The 21,289-nt window shown below is 40.6% G+C and overlaps 2 protein-coding genes across 3 annotated transcripts in view; both read left to right on the top strand.

The window, feature by feature from the left end:
- Window positions 1–12,905, top strand: part of lmtk3 (lemur tyrosine kinase 3) — a 33,101-nt gene extending 20,196 nt beyond the window's left edge. For both annotated transcript variants that reach the window (XM_084726671.1, XM_084726672.1), the window contains exons 11-16: window positions 344–6,629; window positions 6,724–6,887; window positions 8,178–8,308; window positions 8,982–9,316; window positions 9,409–9,493; window positions 11,450–12,905. In XM_084726671.1, the coding sequence (XP_084582797.1) occupies window positions 344–6,629; window positions 6,724–6,887; window positions 8,178–8,308; window positions 8,982–9,316; window positions 9,409–9,493; window positions 11,450–11,583 (7,135 nt within the window). In that variant the 3' untranslated portion in view covers window positions 11,584–12,905. The remainder of the gene's footprint in view (window positions 1–343; window positions 6,630–6,723; window positions 6,888–8,177; window positions 8,309–8,981; window positions 9,317–9,408; window positions 9,494–11,449) is intronic.
- A 405-nt stretch (window positions 12,906–13,310) lies between these two features.
- prpf31 (PRP31 pre-mRNA processing factor 31 homolog (yeast)) lies at window positions 13,311–20,279 on the top strand. The gene is made up of 14 exons (XM_084726673.1): window positions 13,311–13,464; window positions 14,563–14,778; window positions 14,859–14,919; window positions 15,059–15,142; window positions 15,254–15,351; window positions 16,208–16,314; window positions 16,420–16,589; window positions 16,683–16,840; window positions 17,216–17,305; window positions 17,601–17,728; window positions 17,940–18,012; window positions 19,301–19,429; window positions 19,517–19,615; window positions 20,003–20,279. Exons 2-14 carry the CDS (start codon window positions 14,563–14,565, stop codon window positions 20,114–20,116), a joined length of 1,527 nt encoding a protein of 508 aa, XP_084582799.1. The 5' UTR covers window positions 13,311–13,464; the 3' UTR covers window positions 20,117–20,279.
- Window positions 20,280–21,289: the final 1,010 nt, after the last annotated feature.

A 21,289-nucleotide genomic window follows, 5' to 3' on the forward strand; every position in this document is an offset into this window, starting at 1 on the left:
CAATGCAATGTTTTTAGCTTGCTAGGAAACCATCACTCAAATTTATTTTTTATTTATTTGATCTCCATATTGATACTCTACCTACTTTTATTTAATTTTGGTTTACATTGCTAAACTTGGATTTACTAAATTGAGATTAGGTTTGAATTGTGCAGCAGAGCTCTGCTTAACTTTAAATCTCGATTTCTTCAAACTCTGATAAGAACTAATCTTAGATTAAATTAATCTTTATTGGTTCAACCCAGTCTAAATGCATTGTGCAGAAATGATGGTCATGTTGATGGCATGTAATGCCCTGACTGATCTAAACTTAACCTCCTCTGTGTTTCTCTCCTGCCTACAGGTATGAGATCATGCAGTCCTGCTGGCTACCTCCATCTCAGCGCCCCTCTGTAGCGGAGATATTCCTCCTCCTCTCCTCCCTCCTGGCTGCTGAGCGAGGAATAGCAAGGGGGAGTGTCGGGGAAGAAGATGAAGAGGACGAGGAATATGAGGAGGGCAGAGGAAGGAGAGGGGAGAGTGAGGAGTCGTTTGAAAGACGCTGGGACTTACTCCGTCCACCTGCCTTCCAGACTGCAGCAAACGAGCGACAAAGGGAGAGAGACTATGGCAGGGAAGACAACTCCTACCCCCTGCTGGACCCTGTGGGGAACTGTATCACCCCGTCCTCATCTGAACTGGATGACATCCTGACAGTCACTGAAACCAGCAAAGGCTTGAACTTTGAGTATTTCTGGGAAAAGGCTCATGCCAGGCGAGGCTACAAACCTCTCCCCCCTCCTCAGCCAATCCCAACTGTGAACAACAACCACAGACAGTCTTTGGACACTCCCACTGTGGTCCCGGTGATAAGTGCCCGGAGCCCATCCCTCGCCAGCGAGTACTACATCAGATTAGAGGAGCACACTCCCCAGGACAAGTCGCCAACTCTTAAAGGGAAGACACATTCCTCTTTCCGTTCTGACTCCATTTGCCCTGGAGACATGGAGCTGGTCGAGATTCGCAGTGGCATGCTGGGAAAAGAGCGTGTCCCTTATTGTTCTTCTGACAAGTGTGGAAAAGCCCTCCAGACTGTCAGATCAAGTGAAGTTCAACTGCAGGTGCCCAACACAGGTGTGGCTGAGCTCAGAGACACTTCAAGCAGAGTGACAGACTTCTCAGTTGTTGATTTGGGGGATGATGATGAAGAGGAGAGGAAAAACAGCAGTGAGTCAGATAAAAAATCAAGTACTCAAGCCCCAGTCCTTCCTCCCAAGCCTCGCTCTATGTCCATGTCATCAGCCAACCACCTTCACTCGCGTCCCCTACCTGCCCCTCCGCTTGGATACAGAGGATTGCCTCACTACACGATATCTGGAAAAATTGAAACAGACCCCCATCACATGAGCAGCTGCCCGCCTTCTGCCCTTGATCACTTGGGCCTCCACCGCGCTCGACAGACTCTACCCCCATCCCCATCCCTCTCCCCCTCCCTTCCCCCATCGAGCCATCCAATTTACCCCCAACCTCCTCAAATGTGTCCCCCACCTCTCCCTCCCCACTCCAAACCACAAAGAACTTGCCCCAGCTACAACACAGCAGACACTTATTCCAGATACAGTAAGCCGCAGATGCAGAGATCTAATAGAGACCCACTAACCTGTGATGTGTCTGACAGAGACGGTGGAACCAGGCACTCAGTGTCATTGCACAACTCCAAGGAGACTTCTCACACTCGTGCAAAAGACTTTGACTCTCCTGTCCGTCGAGAAAACCCATTGCGCCCTATTTATCGCAACTTACCCCGCCCTCAACCCACAAACACCCAGCTTGATAGACAGTCTTCATCCAGTCCCACCTACTCAGATGAAGATGACTCTCCCTTCATGTCCCCTGAGAGAACCAGCGGTGGGACTACTGTCACTCACTCCAGCCTGTCTGAAGATGCAGACCCGGGCTGTGCAGAGCTCTTCTCCAGGGGAATGAAAAGGACTCAGTCACGCCTCGACACCATCCTGCCGACCATTTGGAAGGAAGACGCTGAACTTCAGGCAGAGCGTGTGGCCGCCGCCAAGAAATCCCCCATGCATTTGTTTCTGACAGAGATATCAAGTGTGACAGAGTCTACTGAGTCCAAGTCTGAGACCTCATGGGAAGACGAGAAGGAGGAGAAAAGAGATGGAGAAAGATGGGGTAACTTTGTGCTGCCCAACAGAGGGATGCGCCGCTCCCAGTCACTGATCACAGAACTGGGTTCAGCAGGACGGTCATGGGGGCCAGACAAACGCAACAACAGGACAGGGCCTGAGGAAGACAGTACAGTCACTAAAGACTCAGTCCAGCAGGATCTTTTCCTCACAGAAATCGACACAGGAAGGATGGACACGGATGTGGAGGGAGGATCAGAAAGTGATCCAGTAAAATACCTGTATCCTGCAGGGTCCAGATTGCGTCCCTACGTCTGTGCTCCGGGCCTTCCCTCATACACTGAGGCTGAGGAAGCATATTCAAAGGGTATACGGAGATCCCGCTCTCTCCTCTCTGAGATCACCATCGGGAAGCAAGACTCTGAGCAGCAGGTGACTGAAAAGGAGCCTCGGAAAACAGAAATGACCAGGGAAGAGTTCCTGAAGGAGATCCAATCTGCAGAGACCTTCCTGACTGAAATCATATCAAGACAAAATGCCGCCGCAAACAAAAAAGAAGGAGACTCATCTTACTCGCCCACTCCGCTGTCTCCTGAATATGAGTCTATATGCATCGACCCAAACTCTGCTCAGACCATCAGGTTTCAGTCAGAGAGCTCCATACGAGCAAAAGGCAAAGATGATACACAAACTGAGGCCATCTATGCCCAGGTGACCAAGCGTGCTAAAAAGAGTGAGATAAAGGTTTCTATGAGACCTGAGATCCCAATTCTTCATATAGGATCAAATAAACCTCTTAAACTGGACAGCCAAGGAAGCAACGCTGACCACTGCCAGTCTGGTGAGTTTGTGTTTTCAGAAATCATGCCCAAAAACGGTCTCCTGCACAACCAAACACTTGAATGTGAGAAAGAAGCGGAGGAGTGCTCGGATGGCCCTGCCTTACCTGCCAGAGGAGAGCCAACAGATCTCTTAGAGGACACTCCTCCCTCTGATGCCACCGAGAGTGTTAAAGAATCCAACACTGTGCTAATGCGTGAAGACAAATCACCAGTTACAAATGAAAGTGATACTCAAAAGACTGTTGTTATAGGGAATGGTGAGATAATTAAAGAGGATCTACAGGCTAGAAGCCCAGAGAGAAAGGCAGATACCACATTATATGATCCTGACAAAGAAAAATACAACAGCAATAAAGTTTCTGCAGATGACGATTTGGAGAACTCTAAAAATCTTGGTTCTCAAAATAATGATGAAAGCTTTGCAGAGACAAAAAGAGAAAAAACTATTCTTCAACACAATGACACTGGTGAAGAAAAGCACTGTCACATTGCCCAAAAGATACCCACTCCTGCTGGCACTCCAGAGTGGGACCCGTCCTCTGATGTCTCACTCATCACCCCCACAGACTCGGTCCTGTCACCTCTGACTTCCAGCTCAACCGATGGCCTCACACCTAGTGACTCATGGACAAGCAGCGGAGGAGGAGGACTGGGAAATGGCGGTTGGAGAGCGCTGGGAAATGAAACACCACATCGAGACTCTGCCTATTTCTCAGACAGTGACTGGGAGGGGGACGGGATGAACAGGAGGAGCAGTGACGGACTTATCTCCTCCAGGCCGAGCAGCGGTCGAGGAGGTGATCGGGGGACACTTACAGGGATAGAGGAAAAAACTGAGGAGGAGGGAGAAATGGGAGAAAAGAGCCCCTTAAGAAACAGCATACAGATGCCAGATAACAAACATGAAAGTGGAGAAAAGACAACTATTGAAATATGTGATGAAACAAGTACTGTATATAAAAATGCAGAAAATGCCATCTCTCATTTAGGTGATGACAAAGATATTCTAAACAAAGGGCTGGAGTCAACACAGAGAGATGAGTCTGGCATTTTCCCAAATGAGAGCAAAAAGTCAACACTACTGTGTGATGATCCACAGGCCAAGGACTGTGTTGACTTAATTGATAAGTTGTTTTCAGATTTAGACGAGCCACAGAAAGGACTCTCGCACAGCGGTGGGTATCCGATAGACAACCACTTCACAGATGGCATTATCTCTCAGATAACAGATTGCAAATACCAGGACTCTGCGGAGAATGATTTAAATCTACACTCCAAGAGCATCGCCGAGACAAGTATTTTGATCAAGTCTGTATCTGGAAGCCAGTCAAAGGATTGCAAGTTAAGTCCAAGCAGCAATGATTACACGAATGCTACAGAGAAGGATATTGATTTCTCTGCACTGAACTCACTCAAATGTGGAAATGACACGGTGGAATCTGTAACAACAACACAAGTTGACAACAGAGAGTCAGGATTATCAAAACTGTATGGCGTTCAAACCACTGATAGCAAAGAAACTCTGTCAGTAGTTGAGCCAAGTGATGATGGGAAGTCTGTGTATGATAAAGTGAGTGGTCTCATGTGTCCTTCTTGGGCTGTTGAAGAGCCTGAGAGAGGTGAAGACAGGCCTGGTCTCGACCACAACGAGCTGGGCCTCAGAAACCTGCGCTGCTCAGACGGCAGTGAGGACAAAAAGGTCACGAGAGAGACGGAGAAACAGCTGGCTGCCGCAGAGCTGAGTAACGCCATGAAGGAAAAGTCACCCCTGAGAGGAGTGGCACATCGGACAGACTCTGCCAACAATGTGGATAACGACTCCTGCGAAGGCCTGGATGTTAAAACTAAAGAGTTATGGATTGCCCTGGAGGAGGACGAAGAAAGTGCAGGAACTGGCGTTGTCAGGGGAGAGCTCGACTGCCACCGTTTTTCACAGTCGAGGGACTTGCGCTTGTGGCCTGATGAAAATGACCAATGGGCCTCTCCAGAGAGGAGGTGCCAAGATGCCGAACTGAGATCTGAATTTTTCTCTGGGTTCAATAACAAGGCCTGGGAGGTTGGGGAGAGGCTTGTCGTGGGTCAGGAATTTTGGGAGACTGAAGAAAACGATGAACTTGCAGGAAGTGAACCTCATCCTGCTGTCTTGGAGGGCTGTGAAGAAACCTGGAACGATGAAACACAAGGACTTACTGGCAATCTTGCCATAAGGGAAAAGTGGGATTCTAAAGATGTCCTTCAGACTGTCCAAGTAGTGGACATACAACAGGAGGAAAATATTGAGAACCTGGGAGAAATTGGCAGCTTTAACAAAGACCTGAAAAGAGAAATCTCACATATTGAAGTTGAGAATATAGAAATCCCAGAGCAGGAGACCTTGGAGCAAGGAGAGATTTCGTCATGCACAGAGACAGTCAGAGTCGGGGAACGTCTGCTAGACTCCACAGAGACAGAGGAGAATCAAAATTTTAACAGATGGCCTCAGAATCACCTCTGCAAGATCCAAAAAGAGGAGCAGACATCAGCTGAGCATGAAGAAACAGGCCCTAATTTAGAGAACGACTTCAGTCACACTGTAGAGAATAAAAGCTCAACTATATCTATTTGTATCACCGGAGCTCCTCATGTGAACTTTGCAGACCTGGAAAATGTTGAATCAGGCTTAGATTCAGAGGTTGAAGTGAGACCATGGCTTGCTAGGCAATGCATAGAAGAGAGAGAGAGCATTATAGGGGAGGATTACAGAGACATGTCCCTTCCATCCAATCCCATCTCTTGTCCCAGTGAGCTTGATGCACAGGAGGAGATGAATCAGTCATATCCACAGGTAGACAACTTCAGCTCTGTAGATTTTCCCAGTCCTCCACCAAGCATAGACCTTGATGTGCAAGATGATAAATTGGAGAGTTTAGACGACTCTTTTCCTAGTCCACCACCATCTGTTATAGAGGCAGAGGAGTTTATTAGTCACATTAATCTAGAGGATTTTATTGCAAGCACTGAGACAGAGACATATATTTCCCCAACTCACAACACAGATGTCTCAGAACCACCTGCTACGACTCAGAGTGTAGGGATCTCCGCCAATCTGAACCTCCCCAGCGTGCATATAACACTGGCCGATGAGAGCAACCTTACACCCAACATAGAAGAGCAGGATGAACAAAATAATCTGTCCCAGAAATCATCATCTGCTGCCCCATCTTCACCCCAAGTTCCCCTCAACAATCTCCCAGAATTACTGATTTCTGAGTGGAAAGATTTGGATGAGGAGCCCTTGGAGGATTTTGAAAAACTGGAACAACTGTGTTGCATATCTGGGGATGAGGAGGACTCTCTGGGTGACCTTTTTCTGGGGAACCTTGAACTCCTGGAGTCCCTAAAGAAAACACCTGATCAGAAAGGCAGCAGTGTTGGTGATAGTGATGCAGGTGAGGAGGAGATATGTGGTTCCTCTACTCCTGAGGGCAGCAGGACAGTTTTGAAGGAGGACGGGATCTCTGATAACTCTGAGTGTGCAGTGCAAGTGATCCTAGATCCTCAGGACAAACTGTCACCTCAAGAGGAGAGGAATGATGGGCAGAGGTCCACATGCCAAACATCTGATGTCAAAGACCAGGGGACTCTCTCAAAGATGACAACAAAGAATGGCCTCATGATGCAGGTGAGTGTTTCCTTGTTGTAAGAGTTTAACGAGTGCTCCTTATGTTGCCTATACAAGTTTATTAAACCTATTTTTATTTGTTTTGTTGCATTAGGTGTGTGAGGAGAGGCTGCAGTTCTCCCTCAGTGAAAATGTGAAAACAAATGTGCTTTGGGGGTCAACTGTTAAAGACACCGTGATGCTCCGGCCCTGGGGGGAACAAATCACAGAGAACAGCACTGAGCTGGTCGCTGTGAAAGAACAAAAAGAGGATGAAAGGTATGATGAAGGCTGAACTTGGAAATCTTATCCTGACTAACATATCAGAGGTCATGGTAAAGGGTGATTCAGTCAAATTACAAAAAAAAAATCCTATTTTCTTACTTACATGTAGTGGTATCTTATGAAGCTCTCAAAGTCCTGAAAGTTTTCTTGTATTCACAGAAACATCCTAGTATTGATTTCCATTTTCAGCGCTCAGTCTGGGTTTGGGTATTGTTTAAAAAAATTACGTAGTACTGCTAAAGTACTTCAAAGTACTTCATACCTTTTTTTTCTTTCTACTTTATTTGATAACCATCATGTAAATGCAAACCATTCAGTTGTGTAAAATGCTACTACACCTCCTCATCCAAATTATATTGACATGAATAGATCTGTAGTGTTCAAATTATTAAAACATTTATTAAATATTGGTACAAAACTGTACATTGAAGTATTATTTGGGCAGTGTAATTTTATACATAACAACCAACACTCTTGTCTTCCTTTTAGGAAATATTAGCATGTCAGCCTTTAATCCTCCCGCATTTTATGTATTTATTAGTAACTTTTTAATTTAAATGTTTTGGTGGCATCTTGACACATTGAACTGCAAACTTGGTCAAATTCACCACATTTGATGTCACCACACCACAGACTGTACAGGTTGTAATTGTTGTAGTAGTAGGTCAATCACATGTTGCATGAAAACAAAGAACAACTTGCAGTGCTTGGCGGCATGTAATATTTTTTCTAGATATGGGTACAAATAGGATTGAATGCAGGTATCTTTTCAATTGAGATGTCTCGATTCTACTGGATACTGTACATTTCAGTCGATATCTTAAAGGTATCAAGTGCCACTACCCAGCACTAGCTCAGACCAATAAAAACTGATTTCTAAATTCAAAATGAGTATTTCTTTTCAGAAACCGTGTCCCTGTTAATCTGGGTAATCTACAGACTATCTACAGAGGTTTTCAGACTATTTCTTTTGTAGAAAGTATTTCCAATAAAAACTATTGGCAGCAACATCTGTAGATTATCTCACGTAACAGTGATACTGTCTCTGGAAAGAGACATTGATTTTTTAACTGTAATTTTTCAAAGTTGTGAGCACCAGGAAATTGCAGGGAGCCGCAGAAACTGTGGGGATTAATATTACAAAACCTGAACAAATAAAACTATAACTATCTGCATGACTACATACCACATGCAGGAAGTTATTTTGTGATTTTGGTGACCTGAACCTTTAATATACATGTTTGTAATTAATAATGAATTAATTATTTTCTGTTGTTGCTGTAGCCAAGAGGAGCAGGAAAGTTCACCCAGCATTCAGCCGCACATCGAGTCTGATGAAACTAAAACTGAGCCGCTCACTGTGATTGAACAACCTGAGGTCACCCCTCAGCTGACTGCAAACCAGGCGATGAAAGGTAACTTCATGTTGCATGTAGTGCTAATTAAATGAGATAATTGAATACAAAAGGATATATATGGAGATATTATAAACAAACATGTTAGCACATCTCAATAGTCTTTAAGAGCAGTCCATTACTCCTCCTCATATATCTTTATTTGTTTTGTCATCTGCACTATTCAAAGGGTAAACAGACTTCAGCAAAAGAGTTTTGATCAATTACAGTGAAGAGAGACAAGAAAAGATGAGGTAGCTAGGACAAGAAAGAAATAAAAAAAACAAACATGCATTATTAAGTAAAAATCATAAATCTAAAGAGAAAAAGATGAAGCAAGAGAGGAAAAATACAGTGGATGTCAGTCACTCTTAAGGAAACTGCATTGTCTGTTGAAGGGTGACAAAATTTCAAATATTTTTTGACTGAAGAGGTAAACAAATACATGAAAGTGATAATACTTCAGTTCCTGGTTTGATCTATGAAAGGTGACCATATTTTATTAAATTTAACTTCTTGTTCTTGCATTGATAAATGTTTTGTTTTTCTGATTTCAGTGAATATTTACTTAATTACCTCTCTAATCCAGTTTGTATCAGTTGGGACTGTTTCCTGCTTCCAGTTAGATAACAGCTTGAACTCTTGTAAGGTATTCCTCATGTTTAACATCTCTTTCCTGCTCTCATTTTCACAGCAAAACTAGCTCGTCTGTCTCTTGCCCTCCCTCCTCTTGCTCTGACTCTGCCCCTCACCCCCACCGGTAAAGGAGGATTTGGCGACGGTGCAATTGGGAATCGGATAGGGAGACGGAGAGGTCTGTCCTCGGGAAGCGACCCTGATGACGAGGAGGAGGACGAGCAGGAGGATGAAAGCTCCCGGAGGGTGATTGTTGTCACAGAAACAGACGTGGACAAACGTGTCGGGTTGAGGAGTCTGCTGAAATCACCCAAGGAACCGATGGACAGAGAGAGGGACAGAGGGAGAAATGTGTCCTTTTTTGATGATGTCACGATCTATCTTTTTGATCAGGTATGTCACATACTTTGAATCATTGAATTATTTATCAGAGATCATGTTACATATAAAAAAGGAAGTCTCATTCTTTTGTTTCATTACAACAGGAAACTCCAACGAATGAATTGAGCACTTCAGCGCCCACCAGTCCAGCCCCAGTGACTGTCAAAAGCACCAAGCTGGATTTACGTGGTAAGATCAGTAACATCTCACATTCATAATGAGACCAGGGTTACTGCATGTAACTAAAACTTAACTAAAACTAGGTGTGAAAAAAGTTAACTAAAATAAAAACAAGACATTAGAAAAAAAAAAAATGAACTGAAATGATAATTGTGTACTTACAAAAGTAACTTAATAAAATACAAATACACAGGAAATAAATATTAAAACTAAAACTGAAACTGAGCTGAACAAAATGTATTCAGGAAGTAAAAATAAAAACTAATGACTCCCCCATGAGGTCATCACATGTGATTTTATTAAAGGTCTCCTGTCTCTGTTATGGAATTTGAATTATACCTTTAGTGTCAGGATGTTAATATTGTCAGTGGGTGCATGTTAGCATGCCTACATTAGCATTTAGCTCAAAGCACTGCTGTGCAGCATCACAGAGCTGCTAACCTGATGTAGACTCTTAGTCTTATCAGACTGTAAAGATAATGCGCCTAAGTCTGAAATATGTTTCTTTCTAAACATGCATTATCACTCAGTCGCCACCTTGAGCCGGAGAATGACGTAATAAAATCTGACAGCCTCTAACTCATATCCACCCACCGAAACGGAAAACCCTCAGTTCAACCGTCTCCTCTCCAAATATGCAGCCAGAATTAATCTTCTATAATTATCCCCCTCGACACTGTGACATGTGGAACTGAGCGGGGACATAAATCCCGCGCTCAACAATGCAAGCCTAAGCTGTGTTTCCCAACACATTTTCATTTGCTCTCTTGACTTCCTCTCTCCATCTCGTACACTGATCACCTCATTTCACAGAATAATGAAAGTTTGGGCTCAGAATTTCCTTTGGGCTGTGCACATATACAGAAACGCAGAAATGCCAAAATTAGATGCTTTCATGATCTTTCGTAGCCTTTAGAGCTGAGACTTCAAAGCCTTGAAAGAAGAGACTGTGTTCCATCGGAGTTATTTTTAACAGAAAACTGTCTTGTATTGCTTCAGTGTGATTATATTAATAGATATAGATTATTGGTTTATTTTTTGACTGGTATTTGGTTTGGAGATGATATCTTACTGACATGTCAGCAATATTGAAGGCACATGTGTTCCAGTCATGAACAGATGGTATGTAAAAGGCCTCCCACCCGTCCTAATAGGAACAAGACACCCAGACTTTCTGCAGGTGCATCAGAAGTGTCAGTTGCTGCTGTTGGTTTAGAAACTGCACCTGAACTTCCATAATATGAAGGAAAAAGTATAACAGAAACAAGGTACCAAGCAAGCGATACAGTGCAATTTAAGGGCTTTATTTTTTATTTTTGTGTGGACACTTGGTTTTGCACACTTAATGCACTTATGCACATTTATTAGAAATGTTTGGATCACATGAGTCGAAAACAATCCTAAGCAGCCGCCACCGGAATCTAATTCTAAATAGTATTAACACTTAGCGTGGCCTCATCTTTATCTGCAACTGTGCAGACATGCCAAACAGAATGAATAGACATGATAAAAGAAAGCGGTGCAGCATTCAAATTTTTATTTAGAATTTGAATGTCAATGTTGTAAACAAAGCTTTGAAGGTTTGAACCATTTTGTTTAAATCTTTTTAAATATCACATTTAACAGGGCAAAATAACAGAGCTCTTTCCAGCCTCCTGTGAACTGAGGACCAAATCAGAAATTGAGTTAAAAGCATGAGCTATGAATACATTGAGACGACTAATAAAGAGATGAAAGGGAAACATTTATACCTGTCTTGCCAGACAATGAACACAAAAGTGGGGACAAGGAAACTCTATACTTTAAATTCAGGGTCGCCTTGTGAATCCTGATGAGTTGGTTCTGACATGAACATCCTCTAAAGATAAGATGGCGGTAAAATGAAATGGTTTGGGGAAGCACAACTTAATCTGAGAGACATGCGACTGTTTCTTCACACTGCACTTGATTCTGTTTTTTCTTCAGGGCCAAACATCAAGAGCAAAGAATCAAAAAGGAAAGAGGATTTATCAATCAAACCAAGGTCGCCTGTGGGGGCCAATCCAGTGACATCATCGCGCTTCACTGTCAGCCCTGCCAACGACCCCCACTTGGTGTGATGTTGTACGTCATCGTGGGAACCTTTAGAGCTGAACCCTCTTGGACTGGCCAGTGAATTAACCCCAACAACCAGCCATTCACCCAGAGGCTATTTTTTTATTGAATAGGCAACTGAAAGAATGAGACTCCCGTTCTAAAAGCTGGACACATTCCAGGTTTTACCAGCGACAGGATTTTGTATGACAGGGGTTGTTGTGCTCCTGCCTGCCACTATTTACAGAGTTTATTCATAGCCCTTGGCTACAAAAGTCTTTGGAAAAGGCAGCATATGCTAGGAGAAGAGGAGCCTGAAGCTTTGTAAAATCTGAAACAGATTTGACAGCTATGCAGTGGGAGTCTTGCTGTGTACCAGCTTACCTTCTCTTTTTCTGCTTCATTTTGTTGTATTATTCCCCAGATGTGCGGGGAATGCACTTTCTTTAGTCATTCATCTGTCTATGTAAACGCTTGGATTCCAGTCCTCTCTTTATTAAAGACGTTTTTCATTGCAGTCAGTCAGTTGTTCTTGTAGGCAGCAGTTTGGAACAGAAATCGCTTGACTCCTGTATTTGAGAATACTCATTTGCATTTGTACAAATATCATAATACAAGTGTATACAATATCATTTTAGAGCTGTTTACTTTTAGATGTATTCTTAGACTGCACGAAAAATGAAACAAGCTATGCTTCTTTATACTTTTAGTTCTAAAAGGATTTCTCTTAATTTATATATTTATTATATTGTTTTATTTATTTATTTATTCATGTAAAGCCAGTTTCCACACAATATTTTATTTATTTAATTATTTATTTACCTATTTATTAATCTATTTATTTATTTGCTTTTCTGCAATTAACATATATTAACTTAGCTATAATTTGTTTGGGACAGAATGCATCTAGGTTATACCTTCTCTAAGATCTTCATAACAAATAAATCAAAATATTTTCCCAAACGTCTTAATTGCTAAAAAAGTATTTTGTATAATTTTACTTGTTAATATATGCCAATCTGTATGGAACTATGTCCTGTAATGTGTCATTTTTTTCCAATGTCTATGAATTTTTAGCTGTCTTGTCATTCTTTTCCCTTGTTTAATGACCGTTACTGTAGCTTAGCATGAAAAATCAGAAGCCTCTCATCAGTAAATAACTCCATTTGTTTGTGTATCTGTTAATTTACCCCATTTTCTACTAATAACAGTCCATCATGCAGTCGAGATCCAAACTAGTCCATTTGTTTAGTCTGTTTAAATGTTGGTTTCAAACCTGTATTGTTTAAAGAATGGTTTTCAGGGGATAATGTATAAACAAGGGGAAATAAAAACTTCAAAATGTGAATCTCTTATTGAACTGTTTCATGACAATAAATCGCACTGTTTTGTAATCGTAAAGCGCTGTATTAACAACAAAGAAAACCCATGCATCCGCTTCATAAATTACCTTTTTTGCCGTCCCTGTCTTGAAGACAACCCTTAATTTGCGAAACTCTCGCGAGACTTGTATATATTGTTTCTTTCTTACGCACGTTTTACAAACTAAATATTTTTTATACTGTGACAACATTGTAATTAAAACCTGGATATGTTTAGCGGCACAAACACTTTGTTATGATTAGGTGTAGAGCCGGGGTAAACTGATCACTCTCGCGAGCGCTTTCGCGGGTCTGGGGTTTCCTTCTAGACAAATTCTAGATGTACATTGTATTGACCCCATTTCCCAGAAAGCCATGCGAATATTATTGCGTATTTAGTCTGCGACAAATGATACAACAGTTGTCCACAGGTTGAGGGGAAAACATCGTTTAACGAGTCGTTATACCTCTGTATAAAATACCTTGAAGCCTCCATAAGGCAAATTTGTTTTTTTTTTCTTAAGTCGACCAGAGTTTTAACAAAAGGTAAGTCTATGTTGTTTATAAATCCTTTAGGAACACGACCGGCTACGTATAGCAAACGTTTGCTAATGCTAGCCAGCTATCATAAGCCGCACGATACAAACATTGTATTTGACTCCCATACAAACGTTTCTTCTCACAGGGCTACATCTTCTGTATTCATGTGCACAATAATTTATACTGTCTTACATTTATTTGTGTCGTTTTAGAGTTTGAAGAGGGCTGTGGTAATGTGAAATCACTGCTGTGAACTCCAGCTAAATTTTAGAATATAACCTTCTGTGTGTGCGTAATTTGTCCCATTAAACCCCAAATGAAGATTTGGAGATATTCTAGTGTCAAAACCAGGCTCCTACTAAAGATTACTCATATTATTAAGTGCAGGAGGAAGTATTCAGATCCTTTATTTAAGTACTAAAACTAATAAATGATGATAATACTACTAATAATAACTAAGAACTTTAAATAAAAAAAACACAAATAGAGCAAAATATATTCAGTTGAATTAGAAAAAATACGAACAAAATGCTGTCTATAAAGCTATATAATAAATACAATCTGCATTATGTTCTTAAAAGGAGCATATTGGACAACATATATGCTGATTCTGATTCAAAGCTGTGATAGGCCCGTATTAGGCCAGTAATACCTGGAACCAGAAATCTTTTTACATTAAAAAATAACAATTATCAAAAATAGCTGCTTACTAATTTTCTGCCAATAGTCTGCTTGATTAATTGGCTAATTGTTTTAACTGTACAAGTTATAAACTAATGGGTAGTTTAATTTATAATAAAACATATTTTATTAACTCTTAATGTTTCATGTGACAAAAAAATGTAATTTATAAAGTCATAATCAATAGACTTTTAATTTCACTTAGCTATACCTGTAAGAAAGTAAATTATACCACTAAGACTAGAGAGACATCACTTGGGTTGTATTGCTGTGCTGTACATTTACACAGTCTTGGTGAAGACATTACATCCTATAAGATAAAGACTGCGGTACAATTGGATTAATTTTGGAAACTGATCTGAGTAGCTTTGTCATATCAAGCAAGTTACCTCTAATGTTGTCGCACTGTGCTGCTGATTGCAGATGTCCTTGGCGGACGAGCTCCTGGCAGACCTGGAGGAGGCTGGAGATGAGGGGGAGGACGGGTTGTATCCGGAGGGAGAGGAGGGGGAGAGTGATGGAGAGGAGACGCAGGGAAGGACAGAGGGGGTGCTGGAGGACATCCCAGAGGAGATGGAGGTGGACTACACTAAAGCTGAAAGTGTTTCGTCTATTGCCAAGCTACGTAATAGCAAACAGGTGAGTTGTATCATATGATCATTTATAGTAATGTGTCTCTTCTGGACGTTCCTGCATAATCTTAACTTTTTTGTTAACAGTTTTCAGAGATCATGGACAAAATTTCAGGGTATGTTGGAAAGCAGCGCAAGAACTCAGAAGGTGAGTGTGATTGTGTGCATGTTTCCACTCTTTAGTTTCACAATATGTTTTAAGAAGTTCCTCGTAGCTTTTAATTCTGCCTGAATGTTAATCAAGAATAAGAATAAATTTCCGATTATATTGTTTTGTTTCCCTGTAGTCTCAGGTCCAGTCGAGGCTGACCCAGAATACAGACTGATCGTAGCAGCAAATAACCTCACAGTAGAGATCGACAATGAGCTCAGTGAGTTGACTCTTCTTACTTATGTAAAATCTACAAAAAAACAACTCAAAATGTAAAGGGTTTAATATTGTTCTGTTCTGAGTTTTCTCCTTTTTTTTGCTTGTGTTTCAGATATCATTCACAAGTTTACTCGGGACAAGTACTCCAAGAGGTTCCCAGAACTTGAGTCTCTGGTGCCAGATTCTCTCGATTACATCCGCACAGTCAAGGTCAGATTAGTTGAAATGCTTACCCATGTATAAATGTTTCAGGTTTTTTTGTTGTTGTTTTTTTTAACCAAAGACCCACTTCAAAATGAGATGGATGAGTTGAGTTGATACTTTTGTTACACTATTAATTACTTGTAACTTCAGTTGTGCGGAGGACAATTTTTAGCTATTGATGAGTGTGTGGCATCACATCGGCAGAAGGCCAAAAATGAATTGTAATTTTTCTGCAACAGTTTTTATATTCATGAGTTGTATAAACAGAAGTTAATTAGGTTGTGGCTCCAAGTTATAACCATCTATGTCATGGGTAGGCAGCCTGATTTGAACAAAACTGAAGAGCAGGGCTGCAACCAATGATTATTGTCTTTACTTTATCTGCAGATGATTTTCACAATTACTTGATTAATTGTTTAGAATCAGAAAATCTCTTTTTCCAGTCAAAAAATGAGAAAAGTGCTCATCACAATATACCAGAGCCCAAAGTGACGTCTTCAAATTGCTTCTTTTGTCTAACTAATAGTCCAAAACCCAAAGACTCTTCATTTACTATTGTAAATGACAAAAAAGCAGAACCAGAAAATGTTTGGCATTTTTGCATAAAAATGACTGAAATGATTAATTGACTTTCTATATAGTTTGTGATTAATTTTATTGCTAACTTTAAAGAAATTATGCAGCTTGACCCAATGGGTTGATGTTATTTTTAAATATAAATGCTCACAATTGTCACACCCCTAGAAATGTTCAGTAAATTCAGTAATGTCACTCTGCCTTTTTTATTTTATTGAAGTTTGTTTTGTTTTTTTTTTATTCTGAGATGTGGTTTAAGCATTATATATTTGTGCTTCCTGCTCAGGAACTGGGAAACAATTTGGAGAAGTGCAAGAACAACGAAACTTTGCAGCAGATCCTCACCAACGCCACTATCATGGTCGTCAGTGTCACAGCCTCGACCACACAGGGGTGAGTTGACAGACTTCTGTGGTGTAAATATTTTTGCTACCATCCACAGGACGGCCGTTTAAACGCTCATCAATGTGTTGACTTGGTGTATTTTTGTGGTTTCAGGTCACTGCTAAGTGAGGATGAACTGAAGCAGCTGGAGGAGGCGTGTGACATGGCTCTGGAGTTGAATCAGTCCAAACACAGGATATATGAATATGTAGAGTCCAGAATGTCGTTCATTGCCCCAAATCTGTCCATTATTGTTGGAGCGTCAACAGCTGCCAAGATCATGGGTGAGAGATGCAAGAAGATCACTTTTAAAATTGAATTGTTTAAATACATTGATTATATAAGATTGTCCTGGCTGTTTTTTTTCTCGTTCACAGGTATCGCTGGTGGCCTCACTAACCTGTCCAAGATGCCCGCCTGTAACCTGATGCTGCTGGGAGCTCAGAGAAGAACCCTGTCCGGCTTCAGCAGCACGTCGCTGCTGCCCCACACCGGCTTCATCTACCACTGTGATGTTGTGCAGTCACTACCACCTGTCAGTAAATATATTAACCAAAAAAAAATACTGCAAATTGCAGTGTTTTTGTCCGTGTTTCCATGGGTCCATTTAAAACAAATCAAATCAAAATTCTAGGCCTTAAAATGTATAAAACAGTTTTCACAGGTCAATGAATTTCAATTAATTATAAAGTTAAAATTACCTTTACAAAACCTGTAGAACTAACTTCAGTTTATCAGACTTGTTTTGGGGAAAAAATGTATTGCTCTTTCTGTAACAACTACAAAATGAAACCAACATGGACTGATTTCGTTTCATATCCTTCAGTCTTTTTTTGCCAGTATGGACAGGAACTGGGTCTTAACTTGCATTTGTAACGGTCTAATACCTGATTTCCATTCTTGTTTTCAGGACCTGAGGAGGAAGGCGGCTCGTCTGGTAGCTGCAAAGTGCACCCTGGCCAGCCGAGTGGACAGTTTTCATGAGAGTTCAGATGGCAAGGTGAATGGAGCGCATACACATTAATGCTGAGTTAATGAAGAACTGTACAAATTGAGTCAAGTCTCTAATATTTTCTTGACCTCATTTACATACATGGAGGAACATTTACATATATCTTACAATAAAATGCATTCAAACATCAACTATTTTCATATAGTTGAAATTACACCTCTTTAACACTGTCTAAACACAGGTTTTTCAAACATTTAAACATTTTTTATGCAGCAGTATTAAATAAAACTGTTTTCACTTCTGACTCCTGTGGCATTAACCTTTTTTATGTCATTTTTTGCAGGTTGGCTACGATCTAAAAGAAGAAATTGAGAGGAAGTTTGATAAATGGCAGGAGCCTCCACCAGTGAAGCAGGTCAAACCACTACCTGCCCCGCTGGATGGACAGAGGAAGAAGAGAGGAGGAAGGAGGTACAGAACCTGTCAGCTGCTCTCCTGCTGAACAGACCACAGATTTAGAGAAAATAAATGCAAGACAGAGCTTTTAAATCTAAAACACAGGGAGAGCTGCATGTTGAACATGACAAGAAGCTTACATAACTTGCATAGCCCAGTTTAGAACACCAACATCAACTCTAAATATATATGTATAACCAGCACTGCACTTTTTTCTTACCTGAAGGTATCGAAAAATGAAGGAGCGTCTTGGGCTGACTGAGATCAGGAAACATGCCAACAGAATGACCTTCGCAGAGGTTGGTAGATATTTTCTAACATGCCTACCATATCCCCTCATCTCGTCTTTAACTGTGCTTATTATTATTCTACTTTACTTCATTCGTTCATTTGATTGGGTCAGTGCATGTTAATGAAGTTAAACAATACTCCAGATTTGAGCAAAAATACTTATTTACATCCATAATCACTAAGCAGGTAACACAACCACAATTACAAATGATCCTATTTTGTTCAATTTCAGGCAATAATTTGTGCTGTATTAATACTATTGTCTGACCATGACCCATTATTATTTATTTGGATTTATCACTCAATACACATATTAAATATACAGAAACATACAGCTAATCACATTGTAAACTCTTCTTTCCAGAGCGTCTAAATATACACACACACACACACACACACACACACACACAGATTCAAACACTTTACATGAAGCTGGTGTTGCTCACCTCAGTTCCTCCTCCATCATCCTCTAACTCCTGAGAGGACTATGGCTAAAAGCAGCCTCACTAGCTTCTGTTCATCAGTTTACAACAGCAAAACAGATACTGCACCAAGACCTGAGAGAAAACACGTGTGCTAATATTTCAGAATTGTTAATTTAACCTCAGATGTTTACGGCAAAGCCAGTGAAGCAAGATGAAGTTTAATGTTTCCAATTTTAATCCTCACCAAAAGAGCTACAGTTTAAAGGAGAAATATACATATTTCTGTACTAAATCACAGAATGATGATATGTCATGAGACATTAAAGAAACATGCTAAGTTAAAATACTCACTTCTCGGACAACAATGCTACAGCCAGCGTCTTTAAAATGTCATTTCTGGCCAAGAGCGTCTCTTTTTGTTGGCCCGTTTCACATTAATTAGAGTTAAAATTAATCCTGAATGTTCACCAAATCAGCAAGTGTCATAACAAATCATGAATAACCTTTACAGTGAGTAGCTGTTTATAAGTTGAATTGAGCAATTAATTAATTGTGTCTGGCACGCAGTCACTGTGCTCCAACTCCAGAGTGTGTATTTTCAGAGCAGTGGGCTTTTGTTTTCAGGACAACGGGCTAAGTTATAAACACCTGATCATTTTACAGTGTAGGACTTGTCCTCGCTTGTCATTGTCCAGTTTTAATGTTGCACTTGTCTTGCTATAACAAAACATGCAATTATAGTGCAGTAATAGACATAAAGTGCATAGCGCAGACATAAATGCATTAAAAATTCGTGCAACACAGCACACTATGTGGTAAGAGGAGCATGAGCAGTAAGACTTGAAGCTTAATTTCTGATGTGGTGTTGCAGATTGAAGACGATGCATATCAGGAGGATCTGGGCTTCAGTCTGGGTCAGCTGGGGAAGAGCGGCAGCGGACGCGTCAGGCAGGCTCAGGTCAACGAGGCCACTAAGGCCAGAATCTCCAAATCCCTCCAGGTAAACTCAGTCATGGCTCATTATCACTCCAACATTCACTTATAATATTTTGTCTAATTCTCTGTAATATTTTGTCGTACACAACAGAGGACGTTGCAGAAGCAGAGCATGACGTACGGAGGAAAGTCCACAGTCAGGGACCGCTCGTCAGGAACCAGCTCCAGTGTGGCGTTCACTCCTCTACAGGTAATACAAGTCAACATCCTGTTTTACTGAGTATCTCCTAAGGTCGTCAGAAGTATAGATAACTTCAATAGTTTTTCAATACCAAGCGTTTAAAACAATATATTTGTTAATTACACTGCTGAAATGATCAAAGCCACAAAAAATGGTGAATGAATAAAAAGTGCAAATTTAAGTATTTAGTTCAGTCTGTCGTGTCCTGCCTGAAATTTGTTTAGATTTTTTTTTTTTTTAAATGTGTGCCTTTTGCTTTCTTTTTGCCATGATACTGAAAGAAGTTTTGAGTACCTGTTTTTTTTTTATACTAGTATTGCATTTAAATTTAAAAATATGGAATCATGAGCACTGAAGGTTAATTTAAGCTTACAATCATCGTGCTCTCGTCTGCAGGGGCTGGAGATCGTGAACCCACAGGCTGCAGAGAAGAAGGTGGCTGAAGCCAACCAGAAATATTTCTCCAACATGGCCGAATTCCTCAAAGTCAAGAAGGAATCGAAGATGTGAACACACACACACACACACACATCATCCCGCACGTGGACAGTTGCACTCAACACTGCAAAGTGATAGTATATTTTCAAATTTGTCTGACATTGTGCATCCTGTATTTTGTTTTTACTGATTTTTGTTTTTTCCATTTTAATAAAATATGTGAAGATCTCACAAAGCATCCTGTCTTCCTTAGAGATGGAAAAAAAATGTTGAGCTGGTATGAAGCAAGTTTATTTTTGTCATTCAACTGATGTTCTAAGTAGCTAAACTCTACTAGAGTCGACAGATACATCAGCCTTAAAAGGATAGTTCAGATTTTTTTAAGCGGGACAGGATGAAGTACTTATCCATAATCAGTGTATTATCTACCATAGATTTTTACTGCTTTGCCAAAAAAAAAACTGCCATTAAATAGGTCAGACATCACCAGACCAGCCAGACTCCATTAACAAAAACAGGTATACTGCCTTGCAGAACATGGGAGTTGCAAATCTACTGCTGCCTCAATCTGAATTTATAGGGAAGTCACAAAATAACACAAACAGCCTGAGGCAGCAGTAGACCTGCAACTCCTGTATTCTGTCAAAGGAGTCTGGTTGCTTTGGAGAGAACAATATTAGGTTTATATAATGGCAGTTTCATCAGAAAAGGCTGTCTGACCGCAAAGTAGTGATAAAATTCTAAATATAGCATACACTTAAACTGATATTGAGGTTTGTTGACTACAGATTAAGAACCTCATACATCACAAAATCCAAATTTTCACTTTTACCATTTAGCTGAAAGTTGGTCATGATACCTGGGCGCACTGGCCTTTGGACTGTACATCAACATCACCACCATTTTGTTTCAGTCAAGCGAGGCCTGTAAACATACAAATGATCGAGGGGTCTGCATTTTTCTACTTCATGTACATCATAAAACCTCAAATGTAAAATGACTCACTGAAATCAGCTGAGAAATGTAAAAGCTATACCGCTCTTATCCACAAAATGGTAAAATACGTGAATCCATATTGCCATGTAGGAATGACAGGACGTTACACCACACACTGACTTGTAATTTCTTAAAAGTATTTATTGAAATTTTACAATCCTGTTATAACCCCGTTTTATGACATCTCCCATGCAGAACTGTGATGAGAAAAAACTGTAAATACGTCTTGAAATTCACATTTTAGCAATT

This window comes from Lutjanus erythropterus, chromosome 9, assembly GCF_056507025.1.
Source record: "Lutjanus erythropterus isolate fLutEry1 chromosome 9, fLutEry1.hap2, whole genome shotgun sequence".
Taxonomy (NCBI): Eukaryota; Metazoa; Chordata; class Actinopteri; order Lutjaniformes; family Lutjanidae; genus Lutjanus; species Lutjanus erythropterus.